This window comes from Molothrus aeneus, chromosome 1, assembly GCF_037042795.1.
Source record: "Molothrus aeneus isolate 106 chromosome 1, BPBGC_Maene_1.0, whole genome shotgun sequence".
Classification (NCBI taxonomy): Eukaryota; Metazoa; Chordata; class Aves; order Passeriformes; family Icteridae; genus Molothrus; species Molothrus aeneus.
In genome coordinates this window covers 100,462,556-100,481,910 of record NC_089646.1, presented here as the reverse complement: position 1 = coordinate 100,481,910, position 19,355 = coordinate 100,462,556, and the positions used below count along the sequence as shown (strand labels likewise).

The 19,355-nt window shown below is 38.6% G+C and overlaps 1 protein-coding gene across 2 annotated transcripts in view; it reads left to right on the top strand.

The window, feature by feature from the left end:
- Positions 1-19,355, top strand: part of GNAL (G protein subunit alpha L) — a 179,865-nt gene that overhangs the window by 61,415 nt on the left and 99,095 nt on the right. The window contains exons 1-4 of one of the 2 annotated variants that reach the window (XM_066561509.1): positions 5,449-6,051; positions 6,366-6,438; positions 7,277-7,331; positions 7,506-7,625. In XM_066561509.1, coding sequence (XP_066417606.1) covers positions 5,913-6,051; positions 6,366-6,438; positions 7,277-7,331; positions 7,506-7,625 — 387 coding nt within the window. In that variant the 5' untranslated portion in view covers positions 5,449-5,912. Of the gene's footprint in view, positions 1-5,448; positions 6,052-6,365; positions 6,439-7,276; positions 7,332-7,505; positions 7,626-19,355 lie in introns of those variants that run through there. The other variant, XM_066561501.1, reaches the window with a different exon arrangement.

The following is a 19,355-nucleotide window of genomic DNA, read 5'->3' as shown; positions in this document are numbered from 1 at the left end:
TGGCTCACAAGTTGGTTTTCCTTCAAGTTTTTTGTTCCTGTCCAGCTAGTGAGATCCTGATAGTTGACCTGAGCATTTATTACTAAATGCAAAATTTTACGTGACATACAAAAGCTTTTACAAACTGCAGACAGATGATCTGGCTTTGCTGTTACAGCTGTGTAAGATGTTAGTCAGCATGTTGCAGAGAATCCAGGACATGTCTCCTGTATAAGTTTTACTCCTTTTCTGAAAGTGGTAACTTCAGCTATAATTCTAGCTGACTTCTTTATTTATTGATTAATTCACTTCTAAATTAGGGCAATATTAGCATGTTTTGCCTGGCTTTAATTTGTTTAATTCTAATGACTCCCCTAAACAACTGATTAGAACTAATTTTCCACTGCCTTAAAATGGGAATGTATTATTTGTTAAAGGGGAGGGGGGACGGGGGGGAAGGGAAAGTTGGGGAAGTGCCCTTGGAGTGTCCAGCCAAGTGAAATTCTTCATAAACTCGGATACTGACAGAAAAGTGCCTTTTCTTTTGCCAAAAATGTAACATATCCTATAATACTGTTGTCTTGCAAATTCATCAAAAACTTATCCCTTTTGCTTATTGCAAATGCATCTGTGTCATTTTGTTTAACAATGTTATTTCATTGTAATATGTAAGAATATTTAAACCACGGGAGATTGCTTAGTCTTTTAAATGCTATTAGGACGTTGCTGGATTCGTGTTAGTTTCAATCAGCTGCTTCTGCCTCTGGTACCAACAGATGGACCTGTGTGGAATGATGCCATGTGAGTCTCTCTTCACAGATAAGGGATTTCTAGTCAGAAAAGACAAGAATAAACAATGAAATTATTTTACCAGTAAGGGTCTAAAGGGAAGCCCTGAGCTGATGGGATGGCCATAGCAGAAGTTCTCTGTTCCCTCTGCTTTCTCTGGGACATGGATGAGGAATAACTAGCTTGGATTAGGAATAACTAGCTTGTATCAAAGAGGATTGTCTTCTTTCTTTAGTGTAATCATACTGCAAATCTGCTTTTCACCTGATGCTTTTCTACACGGGCTTCCCAAGGAGCATCTGGCTCCTGCTAGATCTAATCCTTCACAAATGCTTTCTCAGGGCTAAAGGCTATCATTGCCATTTCTGTGGACTGCTGCCTGCAGTTTTTCTGTGAAAAACTTTTCTTTTTCTTCAGACTATTATCATAAGCCCACAGCCTTCTACTCCATCACATCAGCTACTTTCTCCCTTTTGCTGCTTTCTCGCTTTTGGTCCCTGTGCTGCACAAAGATGGGAGAGGAGTGGGCACAGGAGAAGTTGGTTTGTCAGGTGAGTTACACAGTGGCAGCTGCCAAGTAAAGCAGTATGGCTTGGAAAACAACCATGTCAAGGAGCCAAGGACCTATTCAGAGCTTTGCCAGGCCTGTCAGCATTGCCTGACCCTCTTCTGCATCAGTGAATTTGTCCTTAATCGATGGACATGAAGGCAGTTCGGGATCAGGTCCACAGTCACTGTGCAAATGCATACCTCATCTTTTCTGGCATGTCTCTCATCCTACTTCTTAAGACAGATGACCCCCTCTCAAAAAATTGTAATGACTTTTTTGAGGTGATGGGTTTAAAGAAAAGGATGAAAGTTAGATTTGGTTTGGAGTGTGATATTCACTTCTCTGCAATGTACGTGCTGGTTTTTTCCTAAACCCTTAGTCAGTATTTTTAACACAGTTAGAGTCATATTTTTTTTTGGTTCCTGGTTCACGTATCTTATAAAACTCCAAATGTAGCCTTCCACGGAGTGTGTACTTTTGTGTTAATATTTGACATCTACAGAGAGAAACTTACCAGTAATTTATGACTAGAGAGAAAGAATTATTTTTCTTGCATGCCTATGCAGTTACAATTAATTTTTCTCTTTTTTTTCCTCCCGAGTTTGATGTGAGGTGGAATAAAAACTCAACCACTAGTGAGTTGCATATCCTGATTTGCCAGCAGTAGGCTACATGAAAAAGAGAGGTCGGGGAGGAGAAGCAGAGATCAGGGCACCAGTGTTACTCACCTAGTACAGTGCCCATACTTGAGGGTAGTGTCAGCAGAGAGTTCAGAGATCCCTGTGAAAGTTGACCCAGGAAGACTGGCAAGCTGGAAGAATCTCTTTACCAGTGGCTTAGGTCCCTCCTATGTTTTTGATTACCTCCATCTTTCCATTTGTTCTTTCTTAAAAAATGGATCCAAAGCTCAAAGGAGGCCGTGTAAAGGGAAGATGGGCTGCAAATGGTCTGCAGGGTTGCTGTACAGAAACTTTCTCCACTTTTACCTAGTGTTTGCCAGAAAAAGCTCTGCATCAGTCCTGCTCTGGATTGGAGGGGCAACCAGAGCAGGTCTCTTTAGCTGCATCTGTAGGAGCTCCACATTAATTCTTTCTGGGGTTTTGTCCCTTCTTACTCCAAGCAGAACAAGGCACAAGAAACAAGACTGACTTTGTGGCAGGGGGTGGCCACCCAGTGTGATTTCAGCTGGGCTATCAGTCCTCCTCCATACAAAAATGTAAATATGGCCTCAAGCAAGCAGCTTGTGCTCCCCAACATTCAGCCTGAAGCTCACAAGCAGTGCATCCTGAGGTGGGAACTCAGAGAGGAAAGCAGGAAGTAAAGGTGTCTCCAGTTTCCTTCCAGGAGGGTTTATGCTGTATTGCCTGGTTTCATGAGGCAATAGCACCAAATTTAGCACAAAAGTAGAAGGCAAATCTCATTTTTCACACATATATCCACTCAGTGTGTAGTTATATTTATAAATATATGCATATATAAATGTGCATATATAAATATATGTATGTATAAATGTGCTGCCTGATATGAAGGGGCAGAAGCAATGTGAAATACCTCATCCTTCAGGAACTCAAGGAGGATCCCACAAGATTTCCCCTCAGAAGAGAGGGTAAAACCAGGAAGAGACTTCTTTCCTTTGTCCAGGGTTTTGTTTTTATTCCTGTGGACAATTTGTACTGGAAGTTGGTTTGGTGAAGCAGCACCACTGCCACGTTTTATAGAGTTTTAGATTTATCTGTGTGCAGAAGAGACATATTCATATATGATAGCTATGGTTTCCCTCTGGAAAAAAAAAAAGAGCTGTGTCCAAAGGGGTGAAAATTTCTCTTTTGTTTATTATTGCTTCTAGGATTTTGTAGTTCAATTATGTTGGGATAAATGCTGTGTTTGGGAAAAGCAAAGAGGAGGGTTGGGAATATAATTACAGCTAAAAGTTCTTTCTGGGCACAGGTTACTTGTGCATATCATTCTTGAACTGTGTGATCTTTTCTCAGGAGGAAGAGACCCAAAGGGGTCATGGGGTTTTTCGAGGGGGAGAGAGGAAATGAGAAACACTTTCCCTCTTTTGGAGAAAGGTAAAAGCAGGATACACCAGGATCATGTAAAATTCTGTTTATTGGCACTGAGCCGTTTCAAAGCTGAGAACAAGTCTGCACCAAAGATCCCAGTGTTAGTACATGAAAGAGGAAAATTGCTGGGGAGAGGAGGGGAAGAAACAGGGCAGATTCCTGCAGACTGACTGACACTAGCCAGGTTTGGGACTTAGGTCTCAAACTGAGGTATTTACACAGGTAATGAATATGCTGCACACATCTTGGGCATCATAAATTACAGCTTCTGACACTGAAGGACTATGAAAATTCAGACCCAGTTAGTGATTTCTAACCAAGCCATTCAGTTTTGGGCTCTCATAGTGCTGTGGCAGGGAGCAAACATGACTGCTCTTCACAAAAGCTATTCATCATATGTCTTGTGTCTGACAGCCTCCAAAACCAGTAGTCACCCTGAACTGTGCTTCCAAACCTATCTGTATCTGAGTTGCTTTTTGTCTCTCCAGACAGAAAAATGCCAATAGGAAAAGAAGCAGTCTGTCCTAAAAGTGCAGCTCAGAAACACTTTAAAAATGCATATTTTGACTTGGCAGATCCTGTCAATCCTGTAGTGTGTTAGCCCAGCTCCCCCCACCTATGTAAGAGGGAAGATGAAAACAGCTTCCAGGGTCAAGATCGAGCAGTACCATAAAACCACATATCTGGCACTTGAATTTCCTAGTCTCCTGAAAACTCCACATACCCAACCACAGGTCGAGAAGTACCTGTTCATTTTCTGGGTTCTGACCTTTTCACCTTCCTCTGATGTGTGCTCAGATTAAGACAGTACCAGTTTCTCTTACTTGATTCAGCATTTCCCACCTGAGTGAGGGAGCCATTTAAATAAAAAACAAAAACAGCTAAACTAAATCCTTCTGCTTGTAAAATCTAGTTTCTTTTTGCTACATACTTTCCAACACATTTTAGATTAAAATACTGTTTTGTTTGATTGAAGCTGATGGCAATCTCTCTTTGATTTTAGTTGTGACCAGGATTTTGCACACGTATGTATCTGTCAGAATATTAATTTTTCAGTAAGCCATCTTTGAAAGTATGGGGGACTATTTGGAGATAAAAGCTGAAAGTATTTGGGGACTGCAGAGTAACATCCATTCTTTTTCTAGTGTTCTTGTGTCTCAATGCATCATGTCTAAGCAGTGCAGGTGGTTTCTATGCAGGAGGAGTTTAGGACGAGCCAGGTGCTATACTGCTGCTGCTTTTGCACTGAGGTGCCAGTTTGCAAGACAAGAAATTTGAAGCAAAAAGGAATACCTATAGGGTTGTCTAGCTTGAAGTTTCATTTTAGGATCTAAAATGGAGGCAAATGAAGGAACGGAGATAGGGTTTCTTGTCGACATTTGTTGTTGTAGTGATATTAGATATGCTTATTATCATGTTCATATTGCACATTATCATGAGCTGTTTGGATAGCTTCATTTTCTGGTTCAGCTGATGCAGTTTGGAATATTCAAAGGGAAAAGACGGCCCATGTGCTGCCGTGACTACTTGTGTGGCAAGGGACATTTTGTTGGTTAAGCAGTCGAGGCAGGGTGTTTGTGCATATGCGTGCTCTGTGTGTCGGGATTCACGCGGGCAGACCCCGGCCGCTCCCACACGCCGGTGCCAGGCGCTGGCTCCCGGCGCTGCTCTCGCAGGTCGGTCACGATGGCAGCCATCACCTGTGCCAGCCTGGGCAGCCGGCAGTGCCAACCCTCGCTCCGGTAGCGGCCAGGCTCTTCCAGTACCGCCGAGGAGCGCGGGGAAAGGTCGGGAAAAGCCCCCCCGGTCCCCGAGCGCGGCGTCCCGCAGCTCGCTGCCCCTGCGGCAGGCCGCGGGCGGGGGTCCGGAGGCCGCAGGTCCCGCGGCGGCCGTGCCAGCTCCGGGTTTTGGCGGCAGCAGCGCGGCCGGGGCCGCCGGGCGGAGCGGGGCGGGGCGGGCGGGGGGCGCGGACCCCGCGGCGCCGCCCGGCCCCGGCCCCGCAGGATCCAGGTAGATCCGTCCGGCTTTTACCTTTCTCCTTCGGCTTCCCTGCGCGTTGGGCTGGTAGCGGGGCTGTTTCCTGGTCTCGCAGAAAGAGGCAGTGCTGAGTTAGGAAGACAAAAATAGACCTTTACAGAGAAATATAGGGATTGTGTGCGCGGTGGGGAGGGAGAGCGGAGAGCGGCACCCGGCTGGTTTCCAGGAGGAGCCCTTTTCTCCCTCTCGTTGCATGTTAGGCATTTTTGCACAGCTTTCTCCCCCCACCCCCTCCCCGCCGGGGCAGGGTTACCTCTGCCGCCTGCTCTCCGCATCTCTGGTGGGGAGCGAAGCAGCCAGCTTCGCTGCGATCGGAAAGCGGCCAGAGACCATTTTATGTGAGCGAGCCGGGTGGGAAGAAGCGGAGAGAAACCGTCGCAGGGACACACACGGATATAAAGACTTGTCTTCTGCCTTCCCCCCTCTCCCTCCCCCTTGTAAATACTAAATCTGAGAAGGCAGCGATTTGACATCCACCCTGAGCAGCGGCTATGGGGTGTTTGGGCAACAGCAAAACGGAGGATCAGCGTATCGATGAGAAAGCGCAGCGAGAAGCCAACAAAAAAATAGAGAAGCAGTTGCAGAAAGAGAGGCTGGCTTATAAAGCGACACACCGCTTGCTGCTGCTGGGTAAGGAGGAAGCGGCAGAGGTGGGGGCCGGGGCGAGCGGGGCGAGCAGGGGGCAGCAGCCCCAGCCCGCCGGGAGGGGAGATGCGGCGTGCGCCTTGTCCATGAAAAATGTGGGCTGCTCTATTGAGCAATAAGCGAGGCGTCCACAGATCGCCTAAGCCACATGGATGCACACATACAGAAATGCTGCCGAGGTGGGAGATGCTGTCGCGTCCAAAAAAAACCTTAAAAAAAAACCAAACCAAAAAAACTCTCTGACCACCCAGCCTGAACCATGTATCACAATGTTCTCCCTTTCCTTCTTTCTCTTTTAGGGGCTGGTGAGTCAGGAAAAAGCACTATTGTGAAACAAATGCGAATCCTACATGTCAATGGATTTAATTCAGAGTAAGAATTATTGACACTTTGTGACTTATTTTTCCTTAAATGTTGGAAACCGGTTAACACACAGTACGCTAGGAAATTTCTCCTCTCATCCCCTATGTTTTGGTGGCTTGACACTGTGTTGTGAGGGAGGGAGGGGAGTGAGAATAAGGAAATTGCTGCTATTGTATGTTTGCATTTTCTCCTTCTGTCCCCTTTACTGTATTTTACACTGTTGCTACTGCAGCGCTTGACAGGCCCCTGTGTAGCAACAACATGGCGACTACTTTTTACATAGAAGCAAATAACCAAATATTGCATCTGTCTGTAATATAAAAATACATGTCAAATCATAATCAGATGACACTGTGTGCTGTTTTTCCGGTGCTGGGGTTAGCATAAAACTGAAACTAATTTTGTCTATTTGCTAGAAATCCTCCCGTTTTGTGGGGCTACATCATTTTCTCTCTAAAAACTCTGCCAGGAATCATTATTAATCCATAGCATTCATTTTAGATATTTGTTGGCCTTCACCTACGTGTTGTTAATTTAGAGCATGTTTACATCATGCTGTAGAAATGAAAGAATGACTTCCAGTTCCATCAGGGGAAGCTTTGCAGATGTGGCTGTGATTGAATGATTTAAAAAAATATATTAGGGATGAATGTGCATTGCTCTTTATACTGTGCAAGAAAATGGATAAGGGCAAAATGTATTTGTCTTGCCTTTTTTTTTTACTATTAGTATGTTTTAATGTTTGAAGAGCAGATAAACAAGCGATCAGTGAAAAAAAATTAAATGCAAGTGACTGAACTGCTTTGGAAAAAAAAATCAAAGTGTTCATATTTCTGTTTTAATGCAGAGAAAAGAAACAGAAAATACTGGATATTCGGAAAAACGTTAAAGATGCGATTGTGGTAAGAACACACTTTATACTGTTCTTACATGCTTGTTTGTACTGGAAATTATAAGGATTATGCTTTCCAAGATTGTGATGAGAGAAATCCCATTTTGCTGATCAGATTGGATTATCTTCTATTGATCCTGTATCCAGATTAATGTGTTTGTTTTTCTGTTTTATCCAATTCTAGACTATAGTTTCAGCTATGAGCACTTTAATACCCCCAGTTCCATTGGCCAACCCAGAAAACCAATTTCGAATGGACTACATCAAGAGTATAGCTCCTCTTTCTGACTTTGACTATACACAGGTAAGAATAGAAACCACTGATTTATTCTGCTCGAGGGGGAATATGTTGCTTCACTTGGATTTACTGAAACATTGGGGTTATTTACTCTTTGGAAGATGGTCTTAGAAAGTTCTTATGCCAGCATCACCTCTGTTAACTTTCCTACAAGACTGTGGTGGTTGCACCTGTTTTAGTGGTGCAAGGTTTTGTTGTTGCGGACTTATTTGCTAATATTTCTAAATGCTGTTTCTGCATTTAGTCCTCTTCAAATTTTCTGATGCAATCTTACATATTGACACATCAAATAAGACTTTGTTGAAAGCTGATTTCCTACGTGGAATTAGATGCAGGATGTTAATCTGAGGAGTTACTGTCTACCTGCAGAAAAGGATATAAGAGGAAATAAAAGGCTAGACACTAAACAGCACACAGTGTTGTTTCCCATACTTACTGCACTTGAGAGTGGAAACCTGCGTAAGCAGTGGTCAAGTGAGGTGCTTTGCTTCCTCATGTATTGTAGTTGGCATGGGCAGTGGTTTGCTTGTATGTAAATGTTGCTTTAATTTGATATGGGATCAATGTGGGACTTGTGTGTGGAGGCTGATCTTTTGTATACAAATGAGAGATACTTTTCAGATTAACTTGCATAGGCATCGTACATTATTTTTATCTTTTTATGTTATTATTTATAGGCACATGCATAGAATGTTTCATTTTTTATGCATGACAAGAAAGCAAGTGCATAGACATTCTGAATTTTATTTTTGCTGTAGCACAGTTTTAATTTGCCTTAAAATGGTACTGAAAGCAATTTGTTATGGATACAGTAAAGACTTAAAAATATCTTCGTTTGTTGGCTAAACGATTGTGAGTTGTACATGCTATCAATACTGCCAAAGAAGCCATTTACAGTAGAGTGTCTTTAGGTTATTATGGCTTCAGGGTGCAAGGAGGAGAAGGGGAAGAGTCCTTTCTTTGTTATATGACTCATATTCTCTGATGTGTGGTTTTGCCTCTGGTAAACCTACCACTTTGAAGGTTCAAGATAAAGAAAAATTATCAGACATCTTGTACAGTTAGAATTTAACACAGAATGCAGATGTTTAAAAAAAAGACTGCATGGTACACCCACATATTGCATAATTGCTCAATTGGTGGATGTAAGTTAGTGAAAATGAGAAACTCTTTAGAAATGGAATGTGAGCTTGACGTGAAGTATTTGTGTTATGCAGGTATTACAGTTCTGAGGCATTTGTTGTTCATTTTATGTGGATTTTTTGTCTTGAATTTTGATCCTTAGAGGAGTAAAAAAAAAATGGTGATACATATACTTTGCAGTTCTCTATAGTACATATGTTCTTTTGAGATTCTGGGATAAAAGGCTAAAGTGGACTTTTCATAGTGCTGGAGATGTTTTCATTTTATAATTGCTTTCAAATTTTCTCCTTTTTCACAGAAGCTGGCTATATCTAGTCAAATTTGATTCATGGCTTGGTATTTTATATAGAGGAAAATTTAACCTTCTTGGAGGGGAAAAGAATAGGACCCTGTGGACCTTGAAGCAATTAATAATTCATTTGAAATCTCAATTCATAGTCCATTTTGGTTTAAAATAAAAATATTAATAAGTGGTTTTTAACTAAATAGGTTTTCTGAAAATACCATCCTGTTATTTAAATAGTGTCAATTATTAGTCCTAATTTTAAAAAAATATTTAAGAGGTTGTTACAAGTTTAAAAGAAGAAGAGAAATCTAATGCTGATTTAGAAGTAAATATGTTTCTGTGTCACTTTCATATTTTCCCTTCTGTTTTCATCTCAGCTCAATTCATAGGTTTAATATTTGTAAAATGTAAAGTATGTCAAGATTTTTGGAGGCTTTTAAATCTTTCTTGGTTCGAATGTTATTTATCTCCAGGAGGATTTGTGAGCAAGGCAGATTGAAAAAAATGCTATTGTGTTTCAGGGCTTGATTTTACTCCAGTTTAAGCCAATGATAAAGTAAAATTAGGTTTCCAGCTGAAATAAATTTTGACCCATTTAGTATTTTTGGATAAGGACAGATATAAAAATAAATACTTGGATAGTAATCAGTCAGGCATCCTCTGCTAAGCAGTACTGATTCTGTAATTAAAAGCTGATGTATGGAGTAAGGCCTTCTGAGCCCAAACCAAGAGTTTAGCAGCAGATATGCAGGACTTTAGGGCTAATCATCCTTACTTCAGAATAGTTGTGAAGGGAAAAATGCTGATGTAGGCAGTTCTGGGGCCCATTTTGGCACATTCTGTAGAGTAACAAAGGTTACTGTCCTTTGAATGAGGGAAGAGGCAGCTTTAGGGTTTGTGACAGTATGAATGGTAATGAGTTGTTAAAGACCCTTAGTGTTGCAATTTGAATTAGGGATGTGTCATTTTTTTGGATGACATTAGCCATGTAACCTTTGTCATAAAAATCGATGTGTGTTAGTTGAAGATGGATTTCAGATACATTGCATGCCAAATGTGGGAAAATGACTGCACCTTATCAGGAGTCTTTAAAGAGAGATTCCTGATGAAATACAGAAACTTCACTGATGGCACAATCTGACCAACACTCCTGGGGTGCATGTTTGTGACATATCGGGTGTGCTTGGACAGACATTCTTAAATTGCATACAAATTAACTAATACACATTTAATTGTGAAAATTACCCTTAAAATAGGTGGATATGAAAATACTGATTTCCTGTGGGTGAAATCATACTCTTAATTGCAATTTATGACTGAAATTCCAAGAATTGAGTAAAGGTGGGGACTTCATATTTAGACTGAAATATTCTGGGTCTTTGTTTGTCTGGTTTTTTTAATTACATACCTCTCTATAAAATGTAAGTAGAATGTTTTCTTTAGTAGTGATACAAATCTTAAAAGAAATGTTTTTCTCTTTACAGTGCTTTAACATTACTTTAAGAGTCTGTGGAGTGCCCTCCACAAGAGTTTTACTTAGTTAAAGAAGATCATTGTATATATATGATTTGATTATGCTAACTTGATGGTTCTTTTAGTTGGTATAAAAAATTGAAAGCTTTCTGGATTTGTTTTATAATTTTTACATAGTCTTTCATTACTTTTAAAAAAGACTGTACAATTTTTACAAAGTATTTCCTGGCTGACTGATGTGTTCTAATTCTATAAATCATAAGAATTAGAGCTAGAGTTTTCACAAAATTGATAAATAGAAATAAGTCAAGTGTCCACTGTATTTTCTTCCTTGAAGTTGTGACAGGAATCAAGATAAATTTTTGTCTGACCAGATTAGGCATTATCTTTGCTCAAAGGTAGAATCAGTGGAAGTGCTTTAACACTGGAATTGTAGCATGCGTGCCCTATCAAAAAGGATTTTTTTATTATTTTTGGCAATGTGATGATTGATATTTACTAAAGTTAACAGGAATTGACCTGCTGCAATTTTAATCCTTTATTGATGGGAATTTATTTTATCCTTTGTTAATCAGGGTGAACATATTAAGGCCATATTATGCTGGTAGCTGTGGTGTATCAGCTAAGTTGTGTTTACTCAAGGTCAGTTGTCTTTGTTAAAGTTTTTGAATTTTCTAGGAACTACAGAGCTTATCAGTGTATAATTCCTTTACCCCTTGTCTTCCCTGAAAATGTAGCCAAATGAAGTCACTTTCCATAAAATATGTCTTGAATGAAGCTCATCTGATCAGTTTTGTGTAGGTTTATAGCAGGTGATGGTCACCTACCCCTGGGCTGCATTGCCAAGTGTTTGGCTATACAAACCAGTTACCAGCAAACATGAATTATCTGCTTAGTAGAGAACATGTAAACACTTCACAGGTTTTAGGGAAAGGGGAGAGTTTTCAAAAGATTCATCTTCCTTTGCAAGGAATGTTTTAGGGAAGCAAGGTATTTTTTGGAAACTTCATAAGCGGTGAGTTGTGTGAATGCAGTCCCTTGTGCTGATTTTAGTGTGTGAGTTTTAAATATAATTTTTAAAGCTGTTTTATTAGTCAGGCAAGCTCTTTAATTTAGCTGTTAAGAATGAAATGTTAATGTGGGCATTGACAGGGAAAGTACTTTAGATTAATCAGGTCTGCAGTTTGCTTTACATTTTCAGATATTGCAGTTTGAGTTCTGTCTAATGACTTTAATTTTCCTTCAGGTTTTCTTTTTAAAAATCAGGGCATCACATTCATAATATAAAGACTTGATAAAGAAAGATAAATACTTCCTCTCAGAATTTGAAGTTACATAGACTTTTGTTAAGCATTCCAAATTTTTCTGATACCTGGTATTCAAATTCCATCTTGTGTTGATGCCTAGAGGTAGCTGCTTTTCACAGTGTGCATCTCAATGTTTGAAGCAACTGAAAATCTTGCTTAGGTGAAGTGTAATGTTGGGCTGTAGAAAGTCTTTATCCTGGATTTAAAAAAAAATTGATAAGTATGGTTTATATATGGTTAAACTTGCTTGGGTTGTACAGTTAATCCTGTCACTTTATTTGACCACAAATTCTTTAAGTTTCCCTTTGATGTAGCCCAAAGGAGTTACAAAATAGCATCACCTTACATTTTCTGATTTTCACTTAACTCACAATTTTCCCATGTTTTTTGTGAGTGTGAAAATATACATTTTACCTGAAAACAAAAGAGAGAATGCAGAGAATATTGTGACTCAAATAGCTTCACTTGATTTTTCTTTCTATTTAAATTTTTACTTTAGGGCTTTGTTTACCATTTTGGTTAGAATGAACACAGGTTTTTATAACTACCTGTAATTGCAGTACTTAACATTACTCAATATTAGTATCAATATTAACTTTTTAAAATTAATTAGACTTAAAAAAATGAAGTGATTTGTGGTGTTCTGTGATCTAAGATGCACATTGGTAGATTTTCATATTTACATAAAAACATATTTTCATATTTAAACAAACACAGAAAGTTTTTGAAAGGCCAGGCAACAATAAAGTTGTGTTGGTCTGGCAACCTTATTACTGCCCTGAATTAATAACACCTGAAGAGCTAATGAAGAAGGCTGACAGAGAAGGACAGCTGGAAACACATATGCTGTTACAGCTGTTGGCAGCTCCTTAGTCTTCATACAGAGGTTAAAATTGTCAGAACTGATGCTGAAAAGTAGAGGATATTAGGGAGAAGAAGCAATCAAGTAACCTATGAAATGTTTTTATTGTGGTAGCAGGTTTTTTCATGCTGTACACTATGCATTAACAACACATACTGAATTTGAGCTATTTTCATGTGAAGAGCAGATTCTGCTGAAGCCCAGCTATAGTTTTTCTTCCTTATGAAATACCTGTTTGCATGCAGATGTGGCTTAAGTTGTCTGCTTTTCATTAAATCAGCAAACTGAGTCCTTAATGTTCTGATTAGTCAGTGTTAAAGTTACAAGCATTTCATACATGAGATCCAAAAAAATACTTCAATGTTTCGTGTTATGTTGTTCTTGTTCTCTGTAAGCAGTGAGTTTGCTTTTGATGGATCCAGTTGTGCTTTCAGAATTAATCAGTTATTATTTTAACTGTGTAGTTTCAAAAATACGAGACTGGAACTGGGATCATGCTACAAACAAGTATAGAACAGTTTGAGAGGGGAGAAAAAAAAGGAAAAAAACCCCAAAAATCAACAAATCTCAAAAATCAACAAATCTCAAAACATCATAACTTCTCAAATTTATAATATATACTGGAACTGTAAAATTACTAACCTGTACCATGGTTTCTTTTAATTCTTTTATCTCCTTAATAAATACTCCGACTTTACTGAAAACAACCGGGAGTTAAAATTGGAGTGGTTTGTGTATAAAGTACAACTCCTCCGTGAAGCTCAGGACTTCTTGCTTGAAATACACAGTTTGTGTTTGGTATGGTGCTTGCTTTAGACAAAAAAACTGATGTTCAAGCATAAAACAAAGTAAGTTTTCTGCTATAGTAGAACATTGTTCTGTAATAAAAGTGTAACATACATCTTCCATCCCTTGTTCCAAACTCACTGACCCAAAACAGTTTATAGCAATGAGAAGTAAAGAATTAAATTTGTATCCCAGGAAAGGAGCCCAGGGATCTACTTAGGCCCCCAACAATTAGCAGTAGAAATACTGGGACTGAGAGAATAAGAAATCCTGTACATGATCACAAATGATCCAAAGTTAATAAATAGAAGTTGTATTCAGAAAAAAAAATGAAAGAAATTTTAAAAAATTTTTAAAAATTTTAAACATCTAAAAATATTTTTAAAAGTTAAATATTAACTTTTGTTTCTAAGCCTTCCTGTCTCAATATTTTTAAGAACAGATTCAACTTTGAAATATCTGGAAAAGGTTCACTTTTTTCATAAGTACTTTGCATTTTTAGAATATTTTTTTCCCTAGTTTACAGTGTAAAATAATTAATTCCATTCTGAAAAGGCAATTATTTGAGGAAGTCTTATGAACAATGGTGCTTGTGAATGAAGTTCAATGTTGCATTAAGTATTACATCATCATAGTAACACCAAATTAAATGTTTGTTGTCGTATACAGTGAGTCTGATTTCCCAGTTAGTGAGGTGGTATTCACATTTTATCCAGCCTGACTTATTTATTATCATCACACAACACAGAGACTTTTATTGTGAAACTGGAAAGATATTATCATTTATTATTATTACTGCTGCTGCTAAGTAAAACTTAAGTTATTTCCGTGGTCTCCAAACCTGTTGACATTTTCTGGTATTACTTCCAAGTTTTGTACCTATTAATACAAATTAATTAGAGGGTTTTTTTACAGTGAGTTCAGCATCCAGTCAACTACTGCAAAGTATTAATAATAAATGCCACATTTTGCCTCTTTTTGCTACAATTTGAGATTAAAAGTTCACATACTTTTATTGCATTTTATTAGGATAAAAATATTTTTACATCTAAATTTGGATATTAGATTTGATGGCAACAGAAAGACTAATAACTTGAATTATCATTTTAAGTAGGAGTGACTGATTCTCCTCACAGAACCAAAAATGTATTAGAGGATCATTTCTGAACATTAGAATATTTTTGTTCATCAAGTATTTTTCAGTGTACACCCTAATTTTGAATTAAAGGAAGGCAGAATCAATAGGTTAAAGCCTGTACTGCCATTGTCCTGGCCACAGACTTGTGAAAGACACAGATTTATTTTAAAGTGTGGTTGCTTTTGGGGTCTGCTGTTTTGAATTCTTTCACAATTGTGGCTGCTGCCAGGGTATCTTCTGAAAGCGATCCTGCGATGCTGAGGTGGCAGCAGTCCTGTGCCACCCTAGAAGGCCAGGTTTGGAGAAACAGCCAGTGGAGTAGCACTGATCCCTATGGTGATGCTTGAAAGAGGTGTAGGAGCCTGGCCAGAATCACAAACTGATCCTGATTCCCAGTCTTTCATAAGGCAAGAAACAAAAGAAGTTCTTGTCATTTTTACCACTACTGTTGAGGTGCCCTGAAATCTTGGAAGATTTAATTATCAAGGAGTTTATGTATTAAGATTTGACATGAACATCAAATGATGGCAAGAAATTCACTTGTTTTTCCGCTTATGTGTAAATCAAACTGAATTAAAATGGAAGTAAATGTAAAGAAGTGCAAAAAGTAACCACACTCTTAATGAAGACGCATTGTACATTTAGTCGAAGGGTGATGACATTTCAGGCTTTCAAAAGTGGCAGTTTTCAGAAGAAGGATATTGAATTTTTTTATGAATTGCCACTATTTATAAACTACATAAAAACATATTTTCCATCACATCCAGAAAAAAAGGCAGATGTAGCAGAGTATGTTTCAGAATTGCCTTTATTATCAATTAATTCTTTTAATCTCTAAAGCCAAAGATCACAGGTTGATTTTCTGGTTTTGCCATTTTTGAGTGCTCTGCAAAAGTAGTATATTTACTAGTCAGGGAGAATCTTTGTTTTCTGCTTCAGTGACCATGATAAAAGTGTACAGATCATGAATAAATCATTACATGTATGCACCTTGTCACTGAAGCCAGTGGAAACCTATGGAACACAGACTATCACTTACTCAAATAATATTAGTGTCACTATTTAGTGTTCCAAAGAAGTGAGTGTTCATCTGCACAGCAGCAAAGAGCTGCAATCCCCTTTCTTCAGCACCTGATGAGATCACAGCTTCTCTTTCTGCAGCCATGTTGAGCTTAGCCCTTTGCTTGTTTTTTTCGTCACCTCCATAGCTTCATCCATGGCTTGTACTTATTGTCAACATCAGATTACCTCTTTTAATGTCAACAAAGACTGCATACACAGACAGGATATTTTGTTTGCAGAAGGTAGCAACCTGAGCTGAGGAACAGAGAACAAGCTAAATAGTGTGAACAGAAGACTCTATGTATACCTTGCATACAGTGAAATAGATAGGTTAAAAACCAAAAGGTATTATGAACAATTTCTTTCCTCTGAGGATCTAAGAAGCTCTTTATAATAAATATAAATAGGACTGCTAAAAAGCAGATAAAAGGCGAGAAAAATGCACATTTGCAGTTAACTGCTAAAAGTTTCCATAAAATGTTTATGGTTTTGTTCTGTCACTCTTGTCATATAGTTTGTTTTGCTGTAGTTAAAGAGATTCAATTCAAGTTTCAGGGCCTTCTCTTTAAAAGGAGTCAGGAGGAGAATGTAATTTGTACAACACAGTTTCAAGTTCATATTGCCTTTTACTTTGGGAGCTTGTAATAATTTCTTGGAACGAAGCTACCTCTGGTTGTAAGCATGCCAGCTATCACATGAAGCATGCAGATTAGGGTTTCTTGCTTTAAATCAGTGGATTAATTTTGGCTGGTTTAAAGTGTACTCTTGTAATTAATCTACTAGTATTTGTTTTAAAAACCTATGCTGGATGTTTTGAAAGGATATTTTTCCTTAGGCAAGATAGAATATTGGAATTTTTTCTGCTATGTCGACGTTAGAAATGAACTTTGCCTTTTAAATCTTTTAAAAGTAAACATTTTCTGACACTTCTGCCAATTCATTACACTTGAGTTTTCTTGGTGCTGTCAGTAGGACTTAAACATATTTTAATGCAAATAATTATCCCACTGTTTTGAACTGAAATTGTTTAGCAAGATGAAATAGGCTAAAGATATGCAAGCCCTCTTATCTCTGTTAATTTGGTGAATGCTTTTTGATCACGTCCACCCTCACTTCCAGAGGATGTTAAGTGACAGAGCTGTGCAGATCATTCTTTTCTTAACATACACCCACATACTTTCTTTCATAGGAGCTAAATAATACCAAATTTAAGAACTGTCAGGTAGGAAAACAAGAAAAGGCAAAGAACAGTTAACTAAAATAGTGGAACGTGTGTCCTTGCTGCCTTCTGTGCAGACAACAAACTGCCCCTTGCCTGCAAACCTCCAGCTGCCACAAATAGCAGCAGGACCTGGTTGTCAATCAGCTCCAGAGTGCCTTTGGTGCAGGCTGTGTGCCATGAGGAGTTACCAACTCCAGGCAAAAAAACCCAAACAAACAAAAAAAGAAAAAAAAGCAGAAGAGAAATGTGAATGAAAAAACTATGTAGCAATATGTGGTCACTAGAGGAAGAGGTCAGGTGTCACCATGTGCTACTGAAACCATGTCATTAATTACTAGATTTCCACCAGGTATCACAGCAGAGTGAGTCTTCATGGTAGGATTTGTAGCTTTTAAAATGTGCATGAGAATATTCTTTCTGGAAGATAGGTGTCCTCTAACTTTAGCATTTCTTTCCATCTCAGGATGTCAGTGCTGCCTGTTCCTTTTGGGAAAAGAAGACTTACTTATTTAGGATAGCATACTTTTAGCTGAACAGTAGAGCTTTTCTTTTCCCATCCCTAGAATTAGCATTTCTAATCACTGTTGTTATCTGCTGAATTTCTCCCCAGATTTTACCAGCAGCAAACTTAACACGCTAACCAACAGCAGTGTGGGTATTCATGGACCAAAAGAATAATTAGTCAGGGAATGTGTAAGTGAGAAATCATAATCAAAAAATAATTTTAGGGACTAAAAACCATGTCACTAGAGGAAGATGGCTGTTGACATTTTTGAGAGCCAGCCATTCAAACTGCAGAGGATTTTCACTGGATTTTAAGGAAATGAAGTATTAAATTTCATCCTTGGCCTTCAGTTCTATAGAGCAGGTTTGGATTCTTCTCACTGATGAATGAAAGGCTGGCAAGAACTATTATATTCCATAAATACAGAAGTCATCCTAAACAGCTATATTCCCAAGGGTCTAATGTTGCAAAGGCTTAAGCAGTTGGATATATATGGACCTAAATGCACAGCTAATACTGCCAGCACAGCATTCATGCAGCTGAGCTTCCGGTTATGCAGTGATATTAATATAAAAATCACAAATACTTTCAATTGAAAAACAAAACAAGCAGATCATTTTTCCCTGTTAATTTTATATTTGGGAGGTCGCTGAGCACTTTTATGGATTTTCTTGGGGGTGGGTAAAGTTGTGTAGGTTAGAGATTGGCACAGAACTTGAAATAAGCAAAATCCTTTTCAGATAAGTGACAGTTCTCTGGATGCTATTAAGCTGTGAACAGTAGGTCTTTTCAATCACTGTGATTCATTTTCATATTGTGGGGTTTTTTAATAATAATATCTTTAAAAGGCTTGCTGAACAGTAGGCTGCAGCAGCATAACTTTCTGTGCAGAAGGAAAGGTTTTATGCACAGTGTCCTAGATAATTTACCTTAAATTGATTTGCACAGCTCAATAAAACCATAAGAATATTGTACCAGCTCAGATCACGGGTTCATTTAGCACCAGATCTCACCTCTGATCGTGACTGATAGTGAAACAGGAAAAGGACCTGCACATAGTAATGTTTCCCACATTGGTTGTCCTAGTCTCTACAGATTTATGGCTGAGGTTTTTTTGGCTGTGAGTGGTATTTGTGAATTTAATAATTTTGGTAGCTTTTTCTTCCAGGAATTTTTTTTTCCCCCCAACCTGTGTGAGCTTTCAGTTATGGCAGTGAGTTCTGCAGTTTACTTAAATGTGTTACTTAAATGAGGAAGTGGCACTTCCTCATGTGTTGTATGAGGAAGTGCCACTTGATTGATTGAATTGATTTGGAGGTTTTTGTTTGGTTTGTTGGTTTTTTCCCCGCCAAGCCTGCTGCCCACAAGTCTTCCCTAGTTTCTCTATTAGAAATATTTCATCTTTCCTACATTGCACCCCTCATTGCATATCACGTACCTCCAAATATTTGTCTTTCCACTTAAAGAGTCTCTTTAACTTCTCTCATAGGGCTTGTTCTGTGTCTTTGCTCATTCTTGTTGCCCTTCTAGTTTTACAAGACCCTGTTGGCAACGAGAAACCCAAACTACAAAAAGTGTTGAAGGTGTTGTTTTCTTTTTCATTATCTAGTCATTTTTATTGTGAGGTGGGGGATTTTGTTGGTGTTTTGCTGTTGGTTGGGTTTGGGGAGTTTTTGACACTGAGTTATAGTAGATTATTTTATAATTCTATGAGAGCTTGAGCACAATTGCAAGTAAGAGGAATGTGTGTGAAGGCCTCTGTACCAACACATTAGCAGAGCCCAAAGGGTACTGTTAATGATAATTATCCTTATCTCAGGTATTTTAAGATCTGTTATACATGTTGACTAGTCTGTTCAAAAAATCCATTGCGTTCAATTTTTTCTATTCTTTCATGTGTAATGACATGTCTTCTCATTTGCTTTACTGCCATGTATGACTTTGAAGATGCA